At 37.1% G+C, this 25446-nt stretch overlaps 2 protein-coding genes across 2 annotated transcripts; both read right to left on the reverse strand.

The window, feature by feature from the left end:
- Positions 1–1913: 1913 nt before the first annotated feature.
- LOC118268451 (ras-related and estrogen-regulated growth inhibitor-like protein) lies at positions 1914–12111 on the reverse strand. Its single transcript, XM_035582955.2, has 6 exons — positions 11767–12111; positions 5244–5300; positions 4734–4810; positions 3072–3253; positions 2671–2857; positions 1914–2378 (listed from the first exon to the last, which is right to left on the reverse strand). The coding sequence occupies exons 1-6, from the start codon at positions 11828–11830 to the stop codon at positions 2310–2312; spliced, it is 636 nt and encodes a 211-aa protein (XP_035438848.1). The 5' UTR covers positions 11831–12111; the 3' UTR covers positions 1914–2309.
- Positions 12112–23107: 10996 nt separating this feature from the next.
- On the reverse strand, positions 23108–25228 carry LOC118268612 (tRNA-specific adenosine deaminase 1). The gene is made up of 2 exons (XM_035583159.2): positions 24101–25228; positions 23108–23471 (listed from the first exon to the last, which is right to left on the reverse strand). Exons 1-2 carry the CDS (start codon positions 25030–25032, stop codon positions 23168–23170), a joined length of 1236 nt encoding a protein of 411 aa, XP_035439052.2. The 5' UTR covers positions 25033–25228; the 3' UTR covers positions 23108–23167.
- Between the last annotated feature and the right edge of the window lie 218 nt (positions 25229–25446).

The following is a 25446-nucleotide window of genomic DNA, read 5'->3' on the forward strand; positions in this document are numbered from 1 at the left end:
TGGATTTAATACTTTCTTTATTGAGTGGTTATTGATTATAATATCTATTATTACGACTCCCATTCACAGATTTGATTAAGTTCTCTTCTTTAAAATCCACTAATTTCATATTCTTTGCTGATTTCATAAACTGTTTGTGAATCAATTTTGGAATACATATTTTTATAAAGGACGTCAAACAAGATTTTCTTGTATGTAAGTATGGTATAAAATGTAGTTCCGTTGCACCTGCATACAGTGCACAGCGCTGCATAGGAATCTACGATAGGGCAGATAGCGATCGCTACCCTCGGCGCGACCGCTCCGCTGTGGCAAGCGGAACGTTGGCGCCACTAATGCGATCAAGGGATCCGATTTATTAGTCATATCTCTGCATCGACCGATACACCTGTACGTGGCCGATTTAATGCCACAGCGGAACAACTAAGGGAACATTTATTGCCCATTGCGTAACCGTAATGCTTACCTAGTACTAGTCGCTTGCATAATCATTCGTTCCTAAACCGTTTACTTAGTAAATTGTATCGTATTTATTTATTGACGTGCTCTTGAACTTGATCGCGCTATCAGCAGTTGTAGATCGGTCCGATAATTTTCAGTAGTGATCTGTCGGATACTGTTTGTTTAACATCTGTGGATTTCGATGCGTAATTTCTCCGGGACCTTGAATTTGCTGGTTGCTTTCACATGTAGCGGACTTGTAACGTCACATTCGTCTTTGCGATAGGTTTTATCGGTAGATCGGACGTGGTGCGGGAGTGCTCCGACATGCAAGGTCGAGTCGTGGCGAAACTCTCTCCGGCCATTGACTACCCTGCCCGATCAATATACGTTGGACGGCAAGCCTTGTCCGATGCAGAGCGATGTGACACTCAGACACTTCGCCAGTGAAAACAGAAACTCATTAGAGCTTTTAACGACATGTATAGGAGGTGCAACATATTGCGATCAATTTGACGCTATCGCAGTATTATGATCTAAGAAAGCGTCTGACGTCCGTAGTCATTCGCTTTCCAACGTTGAAGAATATATCAAGGCAATCAGGATCGATGCTACAACACTACAACGTGTAGTGTTCCGGCAATAGCACTGTCTGTGAAATATCTGTTCGGGGCACTCCGGTACAACCTGCTTTGTAAGATGTACGGACTGTATTGAGGACTAAATATATCAAAAACCTTTACTGTAATTTATTGATTATTCTACATTAAATAAAGCTTAACAAATTATAAATATCTATAGGAGTAATCTTTGACCCGAGGTCGCCCCAAAAGAAGGCGTAGTAAAAAATGCTCTTAAAATGTTTAGTGGCCTGACTGTGATTCACTAGACACACGCACAGCTTCGTTCTGCAGTGAAGACCTCACAGCAAATAATGATGAGTTTAGACCTTTTTTCGGACATTCTTACATATCTCTCTAGATTTCCTTGGAATCGTAACCAGTATTTTAAAGTAGGTACATACAGACTTTAAGTAACATACTTCCTACTGGAATGAATTTATTAAATTACTAATTTTATGGTCATAACATAATCTGCTAGTTACTTAATCCGTCCGCATCGGCACGAATGGGCCGGCTCGACTGGAGTGTTACTACGGCCTCACAGAAAACTGAGGGCAAAAAACGCTTGCGTTGTGTGAGTGAGGTTACTGGATGCCCAATTACCCCCTTCCCAATCTTCCCAATCCCCGAGTCCCCAACAACCCTTAAATTCCTAACCCTCAAAAGGCCGGCAACGCATTTGTAACGCCTCTGGTGTTTCGAGTATCCATGGGCGACGGCGATTGTGACCACGTGGTCTGCTCGTGAACCGGCTTATACCCATAAAAAAAATCCAAATGTCGATCAATAGATTCCGATTGGACCTATATTATGAGGATCAAGGTTTAAGGTAGATTAAAACAATTCAGATTTATCATATTATAAAAATGTATTATTATAATGAGATAACTGTAGACCTTTATACAGGCACAAAAACTTTATCCGCCTTAAGATTATTATTTACAACATTTATATATTTAAAAATTTTAATTCTAGTGCGAGGTGTATTACCTTATTATTTTATTTACATTTTTAATATCAATTATATTTACATAAGAAGTTTCTTCACTGTGAAAAATATGGCTTCTGACAATTTATATAGATCATCATTCTTGATTACATCCAAACATCCATTTTTATTATTGAGACTCACAATCACAAATGAAGTAGACATAACATGGGTACCTTACATTACATTAAAATTAAATTAAAATTAATTATTTACAAACCAGTCTGAAAGTGAATTAAGAATAAATTACATTTACGTTAAATGCTCAACGATGGCCTTTTCTTTCTGACACTTTTGCTGTTTTTCCCAAATATCGTACCGATTACCTGCGAACAAAAATATTATTGTTATAATTAAGTCGTTAAGTTATACATTTCCGTTTTAAAAATAGTTTACAAATAAAAAAATATTTTAAGAAACATTATATTTATAGCAATTTCAATCTTAGTAGAAAAAAGTCAAAGATTGCCAAAAATGTTTGTTTATGATATCGTTTCACGAACACCTACTATAAACATTTGTTTATTTTTGCCAAATGTATGGAATATCATACAGATATTTTTATTGCTTTATGATATTGACATTTCTATCACGACTTTAAGTCATTTGATGACTTACTTTAGAGACGGAGTAGGCAGCGAGCTTTCGCCTGGGGGCGGGCAACAAGAGCGCCAGCGCGCGCGCCTCCCGCAGCAGCGCGTGGAACGCGAGCGCTGCGCCCGCGCACGACTCCGCCGCCGACACCTCGTAGAACTGACAGCCGAATCTCAGCGACAGTTCTTGACCCTCCTCTGCATGGACCTCCCTATTTATATAGAAATATATCTATAATCATTATTTATTACAATCAGCAAGAGAACTTCTGATGACTAAAAACAATCATTCTTTTTTCTAATCTGATAAAAGTACTGTCCTATTGTCTGCAACTCAGTCTCAATAGTCAAGTAAAAGTATATTACAGCTTAAAATATCTGTGATAATTATTCAGTAAATGACAAAGAAAGTCTTTAAAAAAGTACCTGGCGTGTTCGAGGTCACGTTTGTTCCCTAAGAGGGTGACGGCAGCGCAGCCGGGCAGTCTCGTGCGCTCCAGTAAGGAAAGCAGTTCAGCTGCAGCTAAGAAGGACCGGCGCTCACACACTGAGTACACGACAGCAAACGCATCGCCCCATCTCACATGTTCAGCTAAACAGCCACGGATCTAAGGACAAATGCATACATTAATGACCCGAAATTACTTTTTACAGGGAAAGTGATAGTTGATGGCACTTAATGGTCCTAAAGGCTCTCCTAGTAGACTTCAAACGATAAGCAGGGTTCTAAGCGATTCTCTTATAATATAGTCCAAACTTCAATGCGCATTCCGAATGATGTCATCAGCACGCATCGCATGTGGACATTGCCGATGATGCGTACGATACAAATCAGTGGATGCAGTTGTATGAGTTACTACACAAGACAAACTAAAATCCGTTGCGTACGGTGCGTGTGACGCGTACGATGCGGGCCTGTGGACGCGTACATTAAGGTGACATTATTTTTAGAGGGTTTTGGTTTAATTGCTATGATAGAGTAAAATCAAGATCAAGGGATCGGGAGAACAAATAATATTCACTTCCATTTCCAATTTGTAAGACTCTTAAGATACTACACGCGTCAGGTGATAGTCAAACATGCACCTAGAATTTGTTGATTGAATCTCGACCTATTACATCATCTGCTGCTTTAACAAATTTAAGATTCTTATATTCTATGCCAAACGTGAACTACATAGTTTGTTTACATACTGTACTAGCTGTTAAAAATCTATTAAATTTTTTCTTTGTCTCCTAAGCTAACAAAATAAACTCTTCCGTCTAAACAATAAAAATATTAAAATAATTATATAAAACAATAATGAAATAAGAAATTATCGTCCACAATTCCTATTTCAATTTATTTTTAACAGCAATGCCCCTATATGTGTATATCATAATAAAATGTAAATGGTATTTAAAACGCCATTTCGCTCGATAAATCGCAATGCAAATTGAATGTTCACCTCGAGCCCGAGAATCTGGAATAGCTAAAATTGTAAATAAAGTCAGTGAACTTAACTTATAATTGTAAATAAAGTCGCGAGCCACAACTGGTACTCGGAATCTCGTATCTCGGCCACTCGCTGCACCGAATAATATCACCGGTTGCACAATAATACAAAGCATCCAATCTATTCAGTTCTTTTAGTTCCGTTATCGATGCGTTTAATAAACATCTTCGTTGTTTAGGAAACAGAACTGGTTTAAGAATCACTGCGCACCCATACAGCAACAATAAAAGCATAACAATTACGTAACACGAATTCCCCTGTGTATTCTATCGTGGCGTAGGTTCGAACGTAGGATTTCGCCCGCAGCCACACCGATGCAGCAACGGCAACGATCGCATCTGATAAGCCGATACAAGCCACATAAACTTCGTCTAATTAAATTGTACTGCGGCCATCAGCCGCTACCAGCACAGCCCACAGCAGATTAACATCTCCATTGTTTAATGGTAAATTAAGTTTGTCCGTCTATCTCTTCGTTTGCTATTCGAGCTTCGAGTTTTAATCTTATCAGAGACGTCGAGCCTTTTGTTCACGGTGACTGATATCTTAGTGTTAACGCTAAAAGCAACATTGTTGCAGACTCGTTACTTACCGCGCAATTAGATGTATCTAGTATTTCAACTTCTGAAACGGCACCGTCGAAAGCCACTCTGTGTTGATAAAGGAAATCTGAAACAAGAGAACAAGGTATAGAAGTGTACGTAGCGATCGCTTTTGTACTGATATCTCTGTCGTCGGCGATAGCGACAGCATTTACTATGACATCGAGTGCTGAAAGCTATTTCCTTAATATTTTAATTCAACTCTCGAGAATTACGGCATGGCGCCGACTGACGCAAACACGTCGCTTTAAGGTCGGAAGGAAGCAGACATTTTAATTTAAATACATAATACAATCCACTTCAGTAATAAGTGACAGATATGATTGAAGCTTTTGTAAATTAACCAAGTATTGACGTCACTTAAATGCCAGTTGGATAGTTTATTGAATTTGCCAACAACATAATACGCACGTGTACAATTATTTTTAAAAGGCAGTGATCAAACGAGATAAACACTTTTTATTATGATAATAATGATTCATCGAGTGAACTTTACTAACCTCCTGTCGAGCTATATTCTCCGATGTACCGCTTTGTTAGATAACGCACGACCACCGCTGCAACAAAAAGAGAACCAAATGAATAACATTGTAAGAAGCACGCCTTCATCGAAGACATATTGTAAATAGGCGAACAATTAAGAGGTCGTCACTCCCAACTTTCTAGAAGCGAGTGGATCAAATACTGATTAGTCCTTTCACTCCTGGAATTTCCATCAAAGGGTTGTACACAATACAAACAGTTATCAACAACAATGACCAAGCAAGTTGCGTGAATAGCGTCGGTTGTAAGCTACCGACGAAATGAAGTGTGGAGAATCCTGCAGCCCATCAAAAGGAACTAGTGGCGCTATTCAACAAGCTGATTGCTTGTCCGATGCGGCCGTCGGACGTGAGATTACGTTCGTACTTAACCCTTTCAAGTGTACTGCATTTTGTCATTTGGATGATGAAAACGAGTAATTTGAATAAGGTGTAGCTTAAGACATGACAAATAGGTTTAATATAATCAACCTTGATTTGATTATGTTGGTCATTTAATGGTCACGGTCTAGCCATAACAAAGCTAGAAGCTATTAACTACAAATTCTCAATTCATTCGTAGGTAATGTCTATTAAAGTTGAAATATTGTTTTATGTTTTAACTGTATTAGATAATTTATTTATACACGAAATCAGTATTGCAGTATCTCGTTATGATTCGCCAAATTATAGGTACTTTTAGTTAGGTAAAATTAATTGAGCTCATAACCAAGCCAGTTTACAAAAATAACTGTGAACCAACAGAAGATAGACTAAACAATAAGAAACATTAGCATGAAGCAGAATACAAACTGCATATCAGTGTAGTTCTAGATAGACATCTGTTGTCGTAACAAATGCTAATTAACATTCCATTACAAGAATCGTTTACGACATCAACGTATGGATAATACTCCCGAATGAGATATCGTTACTATTTGTGTCAGAATCTTGACCCAAGGCTGTTACACAAGAGTCCACAATGCTTTTATGCAACTGCTGCACGTTGTCGCATGACAATGGACTTGGAATGCATTCCGTACGCATTCTGTCGCAGACGGTTAAGGCTAGGATAGGAAATCTATTACCTTACAATACTGTGCCATTCCCGGCTTGACGACGTAACTATAAGGAACCGATTGTGTTGTTACTTTAAAGGAAGCGAGTAAGCTAAGATTCTCTGATTTAATTAATTTTCGATTTTCATGGAATTCGTCGTATTTATCTACTTCGTTGTTAGTAATCTTGTAAGTTTTTGGTTTATAACTTCTCGATGTTTACTTCAAGAGGCTTGTTATGATGTCTTCAGATCACTTACAAAAAAAAGCATGGAAGAGTCTAACAAAAGAAAACTAAGCCCCGAAGCTCCCAGCGTCCGCGTATGATGACATTTATAATTGAGAAAGAAGATCGATATCTCCGATATTTGATTGACGACCAGCAGCCGATAAAACATCGTCACGTCAATAAAGCAATGCAATAAAGCCTTTTCAAGCGTTGATAAAAATTACAACACGCCACAATATATCGTAGTTTATGAAACACGCTCGAAATTCCTCACTCTCATTTTTTCCTTTCGATTTTTTTTCCCTGTGTGCACAGAGTATTAAATGCATTACTTTCTCTGCGATCCGATTACGTACATAATCGTCGAGTGATAAAGTTTCATCGATCCACTTTTAACTGAAATATGCGGAATTCAATTAAAATTCAGTTTTTTATTGTTTGGTGCGTACAAAGTTTGGTATAGGTTTTTATTGGTTTAGGTTCTTGGCATTTTACCAAAATTTTTTGCGTTGCATTTTAGTGCGTGAATAAAGTTGGCTAAATCGCACTGTGTTGTGCAGTGTGTTGCTTAGAAATTGGATGTTTTTGTGAATCTTTTTTTTACGTTTTACTAGTTCAATAAATATTTATAATAGGGTGCAATCTTTTAAAATTATCATTACTCAATAATTTTTGATATTCAAAATCTGGGATTTTTTTTTGGAGTTTGGAGGACACTGAAAGACATTGCTCGTTAAGCTATTACGGACAATTCGAATTAATTAATATTATTAACGCGTTGGTGGTCACGGTGCACGACGTTAGCCAATAGAAAACTGTTGAAGGTAAATCCTCCGATTTATTTAAAAAAGCGTACATTTTCAAAAGTACGCTCAATATTCCATTACAAAAATAGAATGACCACTACAATCAACTACCAAAAACAATAACTCACAAACCGATCACTTACATAAATTTCGAAACAATTTACCATCAATTTGTAAGTAATAAATTAACCGAGCTTATTGTGGATGTGGACGATCAAGAAATGATTAACGAATCTTCGCTGACGAGATTCCAATAAAAAATTACATCAAATTATGACCATCGGGCATATAAGACAAATTGATGTGATCAAACAACACGGCACCACGTGGGTTGATAGATCGTGTGTTATCTACAAGAACAATGGATGTGGCTATCGACAGGAATCTTTAGGGTAATTAATAGATTATTGAAGACATCGATCATGTGTCGACTGACCATCACAGTTCAATAGCAACCATTATTACTTTGACTCGGTCTTGATACCGGTCTGACTTAGTGCCATGACAATAATTGTGACATCAATGTAGTGTTGTGGTGCAATACTGTGTACGTGTTAGAGGACTGTTACTAGGTGTTCTAGAATGTATGACAAATTGATCTCTAAACAGTCGTAAGGTTAATGCAGCTATGACTGAAAATTGGGATCATCGTATAGAAACACCATATACATATACTCGTGTGTTACCTCAGATACCATAAATGTATCGAAGCATATACCCATGATCGAATTCGGAGCCTTTTTTTTTAATGACGGGGGAAACCTTTAAAAGGCGCCTAGCTTTTTGGGGATAAAAGATTAGGGAGTATGGGATTTTTACCTCACTAAAACCACCCCGGTGGCCACCCTCAACACCTGTAAGGGGCACCAAGTCCTCTTAATAGACCTGCTCCGGAGCCCCCACGAACTCAGAGCCTGTTGTAGAGTAACATATTTGTGCATTCATATTAAATGTGACGTTTATTACTCCAGTCACTTTCGTCCCTAATTAGTTATTCTTATTAGTCAAACGAGTTGGTGACGAATAGGATGGTTACTCGTACAAATTAAGTTTTTTATATTTCATCATCTTCGTAGTCCTAGAGTTAATCAACCATTACATTTTATTTAAGCCGTCTTTTAATATTATGTCTTACAAAGTCATGTCAAAGAAATTATGTAAAGTTTCAATCATACAGACACATTACAAGTGAATATGTCAGAATCCGCGAGGTAAGGATGTCGATGGGGCTTCGATACCTCATCGCTGGCGTTGCACTCATTCATCATGCCGTGAGAAGGTCGTCGCACGGACCTCTCAGCGCGCACCGCTACGCTGACACATCCGACCATATTATTAAAGCTTATACCACAAGAACGGTTGTTAACATCCCATTTTGGCACTTCGGCGACAAAAAGGCCCTTTACAAAAGTAATCACTCATAACGTTAAAAAATGTGACTCCTTTCCAAAATTAAAGTTCGTTGCTCTCCCAACATACACAATCCATTTCAGACCGAAAAAATGAACGCCTGTTGACATGCAGCACTCCACACTCGACTTGTTAATTGAAATATTTTATTGACCCAACATAATTAATATTTTTAGTGTTTCGTCTTTAACTGTCGGATAACCACAGGGTGCGGAGAGACTTATCATATTTTCGAAAGAAGCATTAAACGTGACCCAGATATCTGGAAGGATATTAAGTGCAGGGCAGCGGCGGCTTCGCAGTAACGGAATTCACTATAATGTGAAAATAAACGGCCCGGTAAAGAATGAACATGGTGAATAATGTCAGTAGTAAAAGGTTTAATGAGTAGATAATGCTCCTGAGGGCATTTAACGACTACGTGAACAGCGTATCCGTGACAGACAAGCGCCACTCCCACGGGGCCGTTCGTGGACAGGATCTACATTGAAACAATTTCGCATGTCGGCCCGGCTCGCTCCCGTCTGTAATGAATTGCAAACGCATGCGTCTCGGAGCGGTCGCAGCCGGTCCGTCAGCCGTCAGCCGGCCGACAATTAGGGCGGTGCAATTACAACCAGTCGGTGGCGAGTCGGCCGGTGGGTCAGCGGCGCGATTTCCCGACGGCGGCGACGCCTGGCGCCACCAGACGACGTTGTGTAACTCTTAAACGTCCGATCAGCCATTAACGCTGCCGTCGAGGTCGTTGCTCTACACATGTATATCACACGCCAATAACCATATTTGTAAAGCATTACTGATCTGCCATCATCGTGAATCACTGGCAATTGAGTAAACCGAGATCAGAAGCAGGTTATGTAGCACATTTCTAACATCGACGACCGTAAACGGACGTTATCGTAATTGATTGTTTAACTTAGCTTACTTTACAAGTCATAGTAGTTAAAAATAACGGTGAGTAAAACAGCTTGTTTCATTATTTTCCGATTTAAGTTCAAGTTCAAATATAAACGTGTCACTGCACGTGCGGTGCATTCTTCTTCTTCTTCTGCAGTGCAACAAACAAAGAAATTACAGGCCTTAGAACAAACGAAAGGATGAACAACTCAGTAATTTTTAAGGTTCCGTTTTTAAAAGTTACGCTTTAAAAATATTTTGAGGCAAAATCTTTTTACTGTATAAAAAAACAAGACAAAAACTGCAATAGATGAAAAAATAATAGAAACAACAGCAATAAAATAAAAACAAAGCATTTATCGAAGCAATATTTGCAAGGCGCTTAAACGATCAGGCAGATTGTGGAGACTAAGTATCTAGCAAATACCTAATCAAGCGGTCTTACACAAGTATGCATAGTATACAGGTATATATAACAATACATTAATCAAATACACAGCTCATATCACAATAAATATTGACATAGAAGCATTCCATTAAATACTTTGATGTGATAAGTGAACAATTAAATATGTTGCTCTATCATAGTTTAACATATCTGATACGATTAGAATTGTAAATATTCTAGCAGTCTAGATGTATTATACTTATAAAGAAAGTATTTATGACATTGATAGTGCACTTGAAAATGTATAAAGTGACTCGTGCGAGTGTTTCTATTTATCCTATCACGTTAACATTTACTACGATTTGTATATTATATACCTATATGTGATAGTGAAGAAAAAAAAATCGTGAGGAAACCTGGACTTTTAATTTATAATTATTATAAGTTTGAGATCACCAACCCGTATTGAGCCAGCGTGGTGATTAATGCACGGAGAAGATTTGAATCTTCTCCGTGCGAAAAGACTTTAGTCAGCAGTGGCCACTAATAGGCTGTTGATGATGATGTTTTGTGTTAGTTATAATTATATGAACTAGTGGTCGCCTAGTGGCCGAAATTCGACCATATACAATTTAATTTACAATACCACTTAACGTACGTTGAAGGATAATTTTTATTTAATTCAAACTCTTTTATAAAACTCTTTTCATATGAGACGTGAGAATATCATCGCAATGTCTATCGATTCTGACGTTTTGTCAAATACGATCAGATACTATGCATGTGTGTGTAATGTTTTATTTATTGATTTAATGTACTTTATAAGCATTATTTTTGAAAAATATTAGCGCTATGCACTTCTCCTACACATAAACTATAAGTGTACCAAATTTTATGCTCCTACGTCCGCGCAATTATCGTAAAAAGTGGTCCAAAGTTTTTGCATCACGTATTAATATATAGATCATTAAACTTTAAATCTTATCACACGCTTTCAAATCTCCAAAAAAAGTAAAACACGCTTATTTAAACAACCTTTTCCTTTAAAAAAATCTCACAACATTAAAAAACGTTTTTAACGTACACATTTTAAAATTTAATGTTTAATAATCAACTGATAAAATGTAAACCGCGTGTCTTTAAAAACATGGTCGGTTTAAAATAACGCTATTATGTCCTGCAATTCACAATTCCCGTTATTCGTTCCCCTGATGTAATAATAACCACACAAAAACTCCTTTTAGATGGTTGAAATTACAGGTTCCGCACCTCAAATTTGCACTCCGTCGACTTTAATAACATATACCTTATTTTATTACTGTTAATGATAACAAAATAAAATTAAATGCAAAATGAAATCTTGAATTTTTTAAATGAAATCTGTATTTTTGTTTGTGTGCGTGGACCTTGTGTGATAAGCACTAATTGCCATTTTTATTATTATTGTCTCTTAAAATAAAACGTTCTTATTGATTTTTGTTCTTTTCAGCGTCAAATTCGCACTTTTGGCTACTTAAAATACTTTTTTAAGTCGGTATGTGACATTATTAACTTGAATAAAATATTTTACACATTAACCTCCGCAGCAGTTGCATTAAAAAATAATTAATACTTGTTAAATTGTAGATCTGAAGTTGGCTAACATAATTATGACAAAATGCATAATTTTCGCTAAAAATCATAAAATGCAGAAGTTGATGAATACTTTACTGACCAGACTTGCCGCTCCGCGGGCTCCCTAGCACCACCACCCTTATACGATTCACAGTCATCTTCATTTGGATAGAGTTAATATTTCACTGTTTTTCTACAAAAAATATTTAACCAGACATTATGGCAGCAGTGTCCAGCAACCACTTCAGTTTATGATCACAGTTTATATCACGGTACTCGTCGATATCGCACGAATCGATGTGAGTTATCGTAAATATGATCGAGAAATATATTTCACAGAGCTGCTCACGGCCGTAAGCTCGACCGAATGCCGCGAAGTTTCCCGCGCGACTGCCGGCGTCTCTAGCCGATGCTCGGATCAAAAGCGCGTGCGCAGCCTCCGTTTCAACCTCCGAACTAGCCGAGTATGTATACGACGGAATTCGCACTTCATCCATACATCCTACCTGATTAAATATTCATAATGTTGGCCTGCCGCCAATATTGGCCATGTTTCGGATATCGAAGAGGACAGTCCATCAATATTTTGACACCCATCTGAAGCGCTGCGTTGGCCAGAAAAAACTTTAGTCAAAATTCTCAATTAGACCTATTTCTGAATAAGGAAAAGTGGCAGAAAATTGTACAGCTCAGCTACAATCCGGAATACGTAAGTCGACGACATGTCAAGGTGAGAGCGATGCAGACGTTCAGTGCAATAAATTCGTTCGTGCTGAGACATAATTGGATCCGCCCCGCCCACGTTCCAGCTACCCAGCTTCCTTTGTGTTACATAGGTATTCCACTTATAGCTTAGAAATAGTACGAGAAAACTACTCATAATAAATCCAGTAGGAATGTAGAGCAAGTGAATCTTGAGCAACGATCCTTGCGTGAGCGGTCTTCATTAAAATAGGCGTTTTAGTTCAGTCAGTTTATACTTCAATGGCACAAATATTCTAAACCTATTATTATTTAATCAGGCTATCTGCCAAATATTACAGCTTTCTAGATCAAACACTACGAGAAAAGAAGGTGAAAATATCCAGACATATAAAATTTGTTTATTTTGAGACCTGTTTTCTTTAGAAACTTTGATTGTCTGATGCACAGTTCCGTAAAGATTAAGATAATAAATATGAAACTGAATTGTTATATCCTGTAGTAAGTACATACCTACTAACGACCATGGACGAAGCGTATACATAATTGTAATTTCTACGCCTAGAGCTGCTTCTAGTATATTTACGTTTATGGACTATACGATCTCGCGTACATACGTGTAGGTAGGTATAAAAGTAAAACCCAATGAATTACTTGTCAGTCTTCATTAGCGATCTCACAATATGTAAGTATACTTTCGAAAATAGAAGAAAATGCATTTGCATAGAAGTTAGATGGCTCCGTGGATTTCTCTACTCATTAAGGAAGGTTGTGACGAAGAAAAAAAAAGTGCAGCGTGTCGACTTAACGCAAATTGATCGTTACCGAGCAGCTTCCTCAAACATGCCACCTTGCCGTATTTATGCAATCGGCGTCATTTAGCTAGGTATAAGCCAACTCTTTAATTTAGATACATACTAAGATAGCATCATAAGTGCGCAGTTTAGCACCCGACCATCACATAATTTATGGATATTTCATACATAAAATAGCTTAGGAACGAGCAGAAGATTCATGATAGACGCATATTTAAGGATTCATATCATCGTTCTACATCGTAAATCGATTACACGGTACACCGGTATATCTAGATTACTAAAGCAAGAAAATTATTGCCTTTGTTAAACATACTGAATACGCTTAGCAATGCCAACAGTTTGGTCGGTTAAACAGCAACAAAGGCACGCAGACGCACTGCGCACGGGCGGATCATAACTTTGATTAATTTGATACAAGAGTATCGCCACGCTGCAACCCGCTACTCTCGTTATTATTTCCAATATTCAATTAAGCTCGGTCTAATTAAATTACTTATCAACTGCTTGGGTAACGATATTAAGTATTTATTTATTTAGTCGTGAGCTGGACATTTCGCAAGGCGACTCGCGTGTCAAAACTAGTTTGTTAATGGGCTCAACAATGGCAACACTGTTCTGTTCACACTTGCCTATTAAACGATTCATATCTCTACATCTTTTAACCTCTTTAGAGCGGTGTACAAAGTTACAAAACAATTATCTACTGACACGGAGTTTCGATGAAAAATCTAACGCCATATTTCTCAGGATTGCTAAACTCTATCGAAAAGAGGGTTTAATTGACTTTAATGTGTTGTTATATAACGCAACGATGAATGACTCTAATCCCAGTGGACGAAGGTTCATAGTTCGAGCCATCAATCAGCTATGACGCTATTGTATCTAGAGTATTACGGTAACGTATCAACTTATGGCTATTCTGATACAAAAAACTCAGAAGGTACGCAAATATGACGAATCAGTTACTAGGATTTTTTGTCTGTTTAATTTTTAGACCAAAGACAGCAATATGATGAATTACTCTGCATTGTTTTTTATGGAACAGGTGGCAAACGAGCAGGATAATCTCCTGATGGTAGGTGATCAGCGCCGCCCATGGACACCCTCAACACCAGAGGAGTCACAGGTATATGCTTACTATAATTCAGTTCTGATACACTCCATGTTTAACTTCATCGTCCAAATCGACTGTTAAGTAGTTCATGTTATTCCAAGAACAAACAAAAATAACGATAAATAAACAATTGTATTGATCACAATCAGACCAAAAACTGGTCCGAGGAACACAAGGGAACCGTTATAAAAGTCCTTTGGTATGTATCACAAAGTTGATAATACAAAGTTCACACGCCAGACGGTCCAACACGGCCATTAAATAAAATCCAATATGTACCAAGACCCTCAGATGGGGTCATCAGATTGGCACACAACACTTTGTATTTCGGCCCTCCAGAACCACTAATTAAAAAATGACTTAAGCACACGATGATTTCAAAATTTACAGTTTTATCCGCAAAGAAGAGTAAAAAATAAACTGATTAATATGGCTATATAGAGTGGCTATTCATTTTACAGTCGTTATTCTTGTGAGAATCATTAAATGAAGAACACGCTGTTGTTTTTTTGGTACCTACCTAAAGGTATATTTTTTTAGAATGAACTTGATTTATTGACAGGAACTACACCAAAATTACTGTCAGCAATTCTGAGGCCCGGACCGAGCCCGTAATAATTCATTTCACTACAGGACGATATATTTGACTTTCGACAAAAATCTCTTCATAAAGTAACTTTACAGCTTGCGTGAACGGTCCAATTAATTTTATTAATAGTTTCTACATGAACCGCATTCTTGTTGTCGCATTATACCCAACAGAATTATTAAGGACATCAATAAATTCAAATATATCGCCTCCAGAGTTTTGAAACCGTCATTTTCTCAAGTTAACGACAGCTGCCGACCGAATTCGCCAAAATACGCTTAATTTCGTTATCGACGTGTTCAGTTATGTAAAGCGCATATGTGTGTAATGTAATGATATGGATGATTTTATTGTTATGTTCGTTTGTTTCTCGATAAAGACATTTAAAAGAGTTGGTACGTCGACATCTTGTGTCGTGGTCCAACGCGGGCCGCCACGTGCTCGCGGCGCGCAGCGGGTCGCACTCCACATGTCCACACTTCGCGGATTTCACCGTCCACGCTCGCTGATTATGTAATATTGTCAATATAATAATAAATATTAAAGTAACATCGGTTGCTCCACACATTATCGTACACAAAGAAATAAGTGTGTCATTAATAAATAATCCGCTGTCTCGTGTCTAAGATAAAATTCCTACGCAATTCGCGAGAGTTACGAGAATTGTGTTGTCGTCTAGAATATGTGTACTGAGTAATCAGTGTGGTATTTCACACTGAGATTAAATTCTGCATTCCTGCGACGACAATGAAATTTTTCCCTAATGACATCAATTCTGAATGGAGATTAGCTAGTGGAGGATATTGCTAAATCGATGGCCATGACCTGTATTAGAAATACCGGGCGAACATGTGTGTGTAGAAATGTAGCAGACAGTCGGGCTGGAGAAACAATTAACAGAGTAGTAGTGCTATTTACGTCTTCTTTTTACAAATTATAATGACTGTGATTATAAAGTATCTAGTACTCGTGTAACAAAATCCAGGTACCTAAATGATTAATGTTTTTTTAATGAGAATGCAATGATATAAAAACATAAATCATTTCAAATTAAATCACTTTAATGCATCCATAGTGTATAGTGTAGTCTACAATTTTAATACAGGAATATGTCAGGTATATTTATACATATTGTATTTCATTTACAAAATCTAGTGTAGAGTAGCTATAGAAATTTAATGTGTTATGTTATCCAAAGCTAAAATACCAATAGAGTTGAACGGCCCAGCTTTACAAGCCATAAAATCTAGTAATTTGACAAGATTGACGCCAGCCCGTCTGATCTGATTAACTCAGTACAAAAACAAGTATGTTCGTCTATCATCAAAATGATTACAGTGTTCAATTCAAGCTCGTTTATTGCGTATAATTTAGACTGCAATTACTGTTGATTGAAATACAGTACTGATACCATAATATTCTACTAGGCTTTTGCTAAGTGCTCTTTAAAAATAATATAACCTTTAGCTTTAAGTAATCCTTTCCGTGAAGTCTTGGTTTAAATATAGTCTCCGCTGCGCTATCCAGTTTAATTATTTTTTTATAACTAATAATAGTATCTGGTTGATAACTTCCCAGTACCTAGAATACTCGTACGTAGATGTTTGAAAGAGTTTTCTTTCAACTTATTACCTATGTGAGCAATTTATTAAAGTAGCAAGACCCTAATGAAAACCCAATTATGTATGTTAATCCACAGTAAACATAAGGCGCCATTCTGTAGCTAAAGTACATAAATATTTATCTACAAGATGACATCATAAAATGTAGGTCAAAGAAGAGTTATGTGATTGGTATGGCACCAACAAAACAGTAAGTACCAACATTAAACCCGACGAAACACAAATCTCGCCATTTGGAATAAAAAAAATAAAAGAAGTACGGACTTCACCAGACTTCACCTTGTAGAGTTTTCTCCACACCGCAGCCGACAGCAATTCATAAAGATAAAGTATTGAAATGCGATTAACAGTTAACGTAATGCCTTTTGACGATGTAAAAACTTAAGAGTATTTTCAATAATAAAACATTATTTACGCTACAATAAATCCGTACGTCTTCAAAGTCCGATAAATGGATTACCGAGAGGTTAATGTGAAACGTTTCTTTATAGGTGATACATTAAGTTGGTAAAAGGCTATCTTGGCTGTATCTTGTTAGGTAAATAAATACCTTTAACCTAAAACCGTCAACGTGGGCACGGAACCGCCTGGATACTGATGGCCCGTGGATATATTGTCATGCTCTTTAACAATTTCACTAGCCAATGAACCGTTTAAAGCTATAGAAGTCCTTAGACTACACGACAACAGCATTGTAACTGTTTATCTTAAGATGGACAGAGCGCGATTGCATCCTTCCTTACAAGTCTATTAAATGAGAACTTTTTACACCGCCCGCCTCTTACTCGTAACTGTACTCCGTAATGAATATTTTTTTCTTATCAAAAAATGTATATTATTATGACATGTTTTGTAAAAATTTATATTCCTCGTCAGTGAAATACTGGGAAGTACCAATCTTATTATTATAAGGCCGGATTTTCAATTTTCAAAAATGGCCCTGTCCATCTTATGTTGCCGTCTCTGGTTTTCATAGTCCGATTGATAGACAGCACGCTTTCAAACCAATAAGTTTTAAAGTAAAGATCTAACATTTCGATTGTTATGACCAAACAGAAATTATTAAGTTGATGGCAGGTTTCCTTGGAATATGGACGTAACAATTTGTTGTGGATAAACAATAAGTCGTGAGGAGACACTCCCTCGGCCCTCCGCCTCCCGATAGCGGGATCCGCGACGAGTAGGTATCTAATTTATAACCTAACTGTGATCTTTATAATATTCGACAACCTATATCAGCTATAGATACAAATACAACACATGAATAAAACTCTAAAAATAGCAACAAGCAACGTCACGCCTTTTGTCCCCGAAGGGGTAGGCAGAAGTGCTCATTACGACAAGTAATGCCGCTATACAATGTACACCCAATTTTCACCATTTGTGTTAGATGTGCCATGTAATAGGGGGTGAGCATATTGCCATATTCACACAATTCTAGACTCCGTGCTACCACTGAGAAATTTTCCGAAAAGCCCAAAACAGTCCAGTAATACTTTGCTCGACCCGGGAATCGAACCCCTTGTACGGCAGTCGCACTTGCGGCCACTCGTCCAACGAGGCAGTCATACACACAACATACGTCACTCTAAAAATACAGGTATAGGTAATACAAAACGCGACAAAGTTTCAATGAAAAAATGCAATCTACCCTGTTGTTTGTATCGGTAACGGTGTTGCAAAATATATTTGCAACATTATTCTTAGTAAGTAATTTGTAGATTTAAATTAATCAACGCCCTAATCTAATTACTGCTATTGTGAATTAAATACGAACATTTTTGCAACCTTGACACCACTAAATGACTAAACATTGCGTCAACTGGTCATGGAACAAATCTAGCCTCTGAAACCAATTCTTATTACATGCCTATTCAAATTTTCTAAGGTTAAATTTAGCTAGTTACTTTCCTTGGAATGCAACAATAGGTAACGCTGTCTTAGGGAAGTCCCATTTTTGAACCAATTGTTATATCGTCATGAAAAATTTTGTGCTCAATAAATATTTTTAAATTCCAATCTCTTTGAGTTTGATAATAACTATCGTAAATTAATGGAGAATAGCTATGACAGTTTTCAGACGCAGCGCGACGCAGATGCGGCTACATCGCGCAGTCGACTTGCATATGCGCACGCTGCTCATGATGAAGAGTCCCTCTGTAACTCGAAACTCGTAGAGCTTTTCTCCATTAATTTATGTGACTAAACCATGATTTTAGTTAACTCTTTGAATTCATCTTAAGACCACGTAAGTACCTACCTCAAAAAGTTGAATAACTTGGAAAATTCAACTCAATACTTGTGAAGTGGGCGTCTTAACTTCCAGTACACTGCGACATCTTATACCCAGTGACAACAAAGTGTACCTATAAATACGGGCAAACAAAATAAAGCACCTGTAAGTCTGTAAAGCCTGAGGACGATCAGAGCACGCTCACCTGCCGTGATTTATGCACTAAGCGCGCCATTGTCCTGTCGCGGCCGGCTAGCGGAAACTTATGAACTATCTAACATTCTAACCTCAAATGTCTTATGAAGTCCAGTCTACATGTGCTCACAATTATTTATTTATTTATCAGGAATTCATATCTTTATTGGACGGTGCAGCGCTATTTGCTATTGTCACATGCAATTTTGATTAGCTTCACGATAATGTTTTGCAGGTTATGTCTTTTAGTATATCGAGGTAAGTTTTTGTATTCTAAGGAATCTCTTATAGGATAGATATAGGTGGTCAACTATTAGACCTCACACGTATCTTCATATGTACGTGTGAGGTCTGTACACCTAATAAGGTATCCGCGTAATAATTTGTGTAACCACTTTGCGGGTGCATTCAAATAAAATTCTTTAGATCACATATACCTTTTTTTATTGACGGTGCGAAACCTTCAAAAGTCGCTAGCTTTTTGGGAAAAATATATTTACCTAACTGATCGTTTCATATATATGATTAATACTGTAAGTAATAGAATACATTACAGTATGAGCTGCTGATAACGTGAACCCTTTATTACAAATAGAAAACAACAAATTTTAAAACAAACTTTTTCAGACCGAAATTGAATGGTTGCATTTTTTTTAAGTCTTAAATAAAAGCATACCTAGGTACCTAATGAAATGATGGCAAAATAGTTTAGATTAAACCAACTCGTAATCGTAGCATTGCAAAAATATTAAAGTACAGCATAAAGAGAAATGCAAATAATTTTTAATTGCCTTCCGGTAGAAAGTGGGTGAACCTGAACACGGAACGGGCCGGACGAATCAGTTCGATTCTTGTCGAAATAATGACAAAGCGGCGACGCCCGGTGTCGGATTCTCGCCGGACCGTGACAACTCGAATCTGGAAGCCAAACTGGCTGATTAACATTAATTCCTTTGACTTCGATGTAAACTCTTTTCTTTTCAATTACTTTCCGCTTCTTGTTTTTTTATATCAATCATTTTGAAGGGTTTATGTTAATAAAATTAATCTTTAGACTTTCAGAAATCGGTAGTAAGGTAAGTAACTAATGTGACATAGTATTGGATAGTGGATAACAGGACAGGGGTAATGTTCTAGGAAGGCTGCTTAAACATTAGGTAATTACAGAATTTACATACCTCTGTACCTAACTTTAGTTTTCTACTTTAGAGTCCTGTACAGTTTGCTAATTGCTATCCAATCAACGAGCAAGCAACGTTACGCCTTTTATCCCCGAAGGGGTAAGTAGTAAGTAAGTTCACATTACGGAACGTAATGCCGCTGCATATGTATATGTACACCCACTTTTCACCATTGTGTTATAAGTCCCATGTTATAGGGGGTGAGCCTATTGCCATATACTGGGCACAATTCCAGGCTCTGTGCTTCTGAGAAATTTTCGAAAAACCGAAAAAGCCCAGTAATACTTTGCCCGATCCGGGAATCGAACCCAAGACCTCTTGTCCGACAGTCGCATTTGCGACCACTCGACCAACGAGGCATAATTGCTATCCACTTATTACAAACATTTTCAAAACAAAAACCAACGATTACTTAAAAGCAAATAATGGCCCTATCTGCCTCGTTCGTAACAGCCGCGCTTACGACCACTAAATCAGCAAGGCAATCCCACTGTACCCACATACTAAATCACTGGAAGTAATTAAGTTAGTGAACAGTGAACGTAATGAATCACATTCACACACTTTAAAATGAAAACGTGTAATGTTATTACAAAACACGATTTTAACGTGCACATGTTACTTCATTCGGCCCGAAAATACTAAACAGAGTCATTTGTCTCTGTAATAATCCACAATCAATAACTAATAATCTGTTCCGCGTATGTGGGCGGTACCTGACATGCACCCATTTGTTTTACTTAAACGTTAATGCTCTTATGCATCGGTGGCGCAGGCGCATCCACTCACGTTTGAACTTCGAATGATTGTTTAACGGTGATCCTTTCCGGGATTTTTATCTGAGTTTAGTATGTGGGTGGCTATATCGTTGGGTGGTTTATAAATAAAATTGACCTGGGCTGTCTCATAAGGTCAAGCAGTAGATGCGTCTGTTTAAATTCCACGAGGATTTAGTTCTAAATACGTTAGGATAGTTCTAAATAACATAGTTTATAACGCTACTATTTTTAGAAGAACTAAAGCTATGGAATTATTTATCTGTTTACCCATAGGTTATAAGAGCGTGAGGTAAGAACAGTTTCACTCAAAACCATCCAGAATGTAGTAAGGCAGAAAACTGTTGATTCATTTCACCGAGTTAAGTAAGTATATTTTACAAATGTTCTTAGCTAAAATCTGTGTCGTTACTCCGTAAATTCTAATCGGCAACGCCATTAATCATATTTACTCAATAATTAAAGTTTACACTAATTTATTTATTAGACAGCTGCGCTCATCTGTAGCCACATTAGTGCAATTAAGTTTAAATGTCATATGCATCTGATTTCATAACAAATAACGGTAAAGTAGGAACTACAGTAGGTTGGAATAAGTAGGTTAGTACCCGAATTTCGTCACTTGATATATTTTGATATACACGGCAATTAATAAACGTCAAGCACATAGAGATAATGAAGCTCCGTAGTGGGATGAGGCGTACACAGGTACCTACGCCTCGTGCCGTACGCACGACCGTATCGTTTTAGTGTGTTATTGTTGTAGGCCCCTGCCTTATTGTACTTGTTCGGGCTATGTATGAGTCGTGGATCGCCACACTAATTACTACCGGCACGAATGGGCCGGCTCGACCGGAGTGATACCACGGCCTCACAAAAAACCGACGTGAAACAACGCTTGCGTTGTATGAGTGAGGTTACCGGAGGCCCAATTACCCCCTTCCCAATCTTCCCAATCCCCGAATTCCCAACAACCCTCAAATTCCTAACCCTCAAAAGGCCGGCAACGCACTTGTAACGCCTCTGGTGTTTCAAGTGTCCATGAGCGACAACGATTGCTTACCATCAGGGGAACCGTTTAGTTTGTTTACCGGCTCATTCCATAAAAAAAATAACTTTTTATGGTATCTTATTTGGTCTTGCAAAATGAAATTTCATTACTACTCTTTCAACTTTCATACGGGATGTTTAAGTACACATAAAAAATAATGTAGATTTGACTAAAAATCACGCCTACTGGCTGTGCAACGTCGCCGCGTCTGCGCACGCTACTCATGATGAAGAGTCTCTGTGTGACTCGAAACCAGTAGAGCTTTTCTCCATTATTTTCGTGAGTACCTAACCCGTGATTTTTAGTTAATTTGGTATGTCTCACGATTCACGATAATTATTATAAAAATAATGCAAATTTGCTCGCAAATTATGTGTCAATATTTCTTCCTGACCTCACACGATCACAAACCGCTTATTTCGAAGGCACACAGTCAACCGATCAGTCGATAGTGCGATTACGAAGACAGATAATCCTAAATGTGTCTCATAGATAGTGGCTCTGTCAAAACGCTACTCGTTTACTCTTAATCTCGCAATAACTATATTACGTACGTAGTGGTAGCTGTAATCTGTATTATTTTGTAACACTTTAACTTCTAACTGTCCACATTAATTATGGCGATTGGCGATACCTTTCGTTGAAATGTTATTCATAACTTATGTCACCAAATAGCATAAAATATTTTTATCGCACGCCTAATTGATATATGGCTTACTTAATCGGTGAAGGCGACACCTAAAAGCTAGTGCTGATATTAGATCATATTGTCTACTTGTATTCGTAATAGACGTATGGAAATTTCGCAATTGCTTTTATAAAATCAAATTTTGTTTTCATTATCGTTACAATAGCAATATGGTAATTGGAAGGATGATATAGAAGTATAACCTGGGCTTTTTCGATTTTTCGAAAATTTCTCAGTTGTAGCACGAAGTCTGGAATTGTGGACAGTACCTATATAGCAATACAATAGGCTCGACCCCTATTACAATACATGGGACTTGTAACACGAATATTGAAAAGCGGGTGTATATTGTACAGTGGTATTACGCGCCGTAATGTGCAACCTCTGCCTACGCCAACGGGAATAAAAGGCGTAATGTTACCGATCATATATAAATGTAAAAAGAAAATCAGAAAATGAAACAAAATCGTGATACACATAAATACATCAATATATTCCATTTAATAATTGTAAATACAAATAAGTATTTGGTTCAATTAATATTAATACAAAAGTCCCACATGTCAGGTTTCACAGTCCATGTCTTAAAAAACTTTTCCTTAATATCTAACCATTTTTCGTAATAAATAATTGATTTTCTCTTCATTTTATTATATGGAATGGTTTCAATTTTGTCTTGGCTACATATCCTTTGTTTTAGATCTTCATTAGTATTTAGTATATGTAGGAATTTCTTGTACAGATTATATTTACTGATGCATAGACTGCAAGCAGGTGATGTTGCTTTCTTTACTGTGACTCCCAATTTTCTTCCTTGCACTGCTACTTCCGGCCGTCTGCAATATTTAATGTAAGTTAACTTAATGTGACAATTATCAATGTTATGTTACTTTTTAATTTATGTACTGCATACATTCGAAATAAAGTTTGAAATTGCACTGGACTGGAAATTACAACCATTTCAAATGAGCATGGCATTTAATGGAACACAAAGGAGGAGGCCTTTGTTCAGTAGATGTTTTATGTTGATGATGATGATGGCAATTAATGGTCATTCCTTCTCTATGTGAGATGAGGCCTGAGAGAATATACTGCAAAATAATTTACTAACTTATAACAATAAACCAGTTACAGGCTAATAAGGTGAGTATAGACTACAACATTTACTTGTAACAGAACAACGAGCCACTCTATGCTATGTTCTAGTGTATTCTCCTTTTATGAACTAAATGCTTTGGAAACTGAGCTTTTGTCCATTCGTAACAATGTTACATTACACAGAAATGCTCAAGAAAATGTTATGGTTTATACTCACCCATAGTAGTGCACTTATGATGATTTCCTCAGTAATAATTTGCAATATCTAACATGTAACATATTATTAAACAGCAAATTCAACAAAAATTTAAAAAAAATATTCAAACAAATTACCAAAATTAAATAGTTAATATAACAATTTACTTACTGGCTAAACGATTTTGTCCAAACAATACTCCCAGGGGCTGGTTTAATATTAACATCTGAGCTTACATTTGTAAAGACAGAACTGCTTTGATAAAATTTGGGAATCACATCTAGAGTTAGGGAAGACTCTGACCGACTTAGGAGCGCTCTCTGTAGGGATTGACTTGAGAATGGTACTCCACCACCAAATATAAAGTGCTTAATGTATATTGGTTCGCATAGCATACTTAGTAAGCTCCCCTGAACACCTAGGTGTATCCATTTAGCTATTTTATCACTGCACGAGACTGACAAGGTTCTATCGCCTCTCCCCGGTTTTGTCCTCACTTGACCTAAGACAAGCTGGATTTTAGCTCCCGGCTCCTTCAAATCCTGTTCACACTGAGGCAAACATTTCGCTCCTGTTTTATTAATATAGTCTTCAACTTTCTGTCTTTTAAATTCTATCTCGCTAACATCATCAAGTGCTCCTCGTTTCTGATTGGTCAACACATCGCCATAATGTTCTCCGTCACCGTTTTGTGATATTATTGACGCGTCCCCACAAGGTAGCTGTGATGAATAGAATATGTACTGTATATTATCCTTTAGTTTTAACTGACTATTCTCTTTGTTGAAAATGCTTTGTTTGTCTTTTAAAGCTTTATCAATATTTTCGTACAGGTACAATAAAAAGCCTCGTCGTGCGAATATTTCAGCGTGACTATCGTTGAGTATACTGCCATTGGGAGTCATTTTTGATGCTCCTACACATTTTGAGCCAGTACCCAATGACACTACTTCAATCTTTTCCGTAGCAGTGTTGTATTCTATAAAACATGAAAGCACTGTCCATTCTTTGTCGATGGGTTTGCCATTCTTTGGTAAGCTGTCGTACAAAGTAAAACAATTCTGCACTATTTTCTCAATAACACTTTCTTTGAGGTTATCCATTGTTTACCGGCAACAAATTATAATTGTTCTTTTTTACACATTGTTTAACGTAAGTTTCTGGACACTGAAAGTGATATAATGGAAATGTTTTTTCCTTTTAATAATACATTTAATACACTAACAATATAAATATTAAGCACAGTGTAATAAATACCACAGCGTCTATGTAAACAAATCGAAACTGACAAATGACAGTGGATCAGCTGTCAAGTGTCATTGAATATTACATTTGACATTTAGTTACGGCATACACTTCTATTTACGCAGTACGCGATAATCTAGCACTTAAGGTCCAAGTTTTGAGTAAAATAATTATGAAAACATTGAAACATTAATCGAATATGACTATATTTTAATTAATAAATGTCAAACATACATTCAAATAAAAATGTGTTATTTAAAGTAAACCCTTAA

Source organism: Spodoptera frugiperda, chromosome 29 (assembly GCF_023101765.2).
Source record: "Spodoptera frugiperda isolate SF20-4 chromosome 29, AGI-APGP_CSIRO_Sfru_2.0, whole genome shotgun sequence".
Taxonomy (NCBI): domain Eukaryota; kingdom Metazoa; phylum Arthropoda; class Insecta; order Lepidoptera; family Noctuidae; genus Spodoptera; species Spodoptera frugiperda.

Bases quoted from the DNA above. Each gene is read 5' to 3' on its own strand.
- LOC118268612 (XM_035583159.2), bottom strand. From the start codon at position 25,032: ATGGATAACCTCAAAGAAAGTGTTATTGAGAAAATAGTGCAGAATTGT. The intron at 23,472-24,100 runs GTAAGTAAATTG...TAAATATTGCAG, and splicing joins TGGACAAAATCGTTTAGCCA to ACGGCCGGAAGTAGCAGTGC.
- LOC118268451 (XM_035582955.2), bottom strand. From the start codon at position 11,830: ATGAAGATGACTGTGAATCGTATAAGGGTGGTGGTGCTAGGGAGCCCG. The intron at 4,811-5,243 runs GTTAGTAAAGTT...CTCTTGTTTCAG, and splicing joins AGAATATAGCTCGACAGGAG to ATTTCCTTTATCAACACAGA. The intron at 2,858-3,071 runs GTACTTTTTTAA...CTATATAAATAG, and splicing joins CGTGACCTCGAACACGCCAG to GGAGGTCCATGCAGAGGAGG.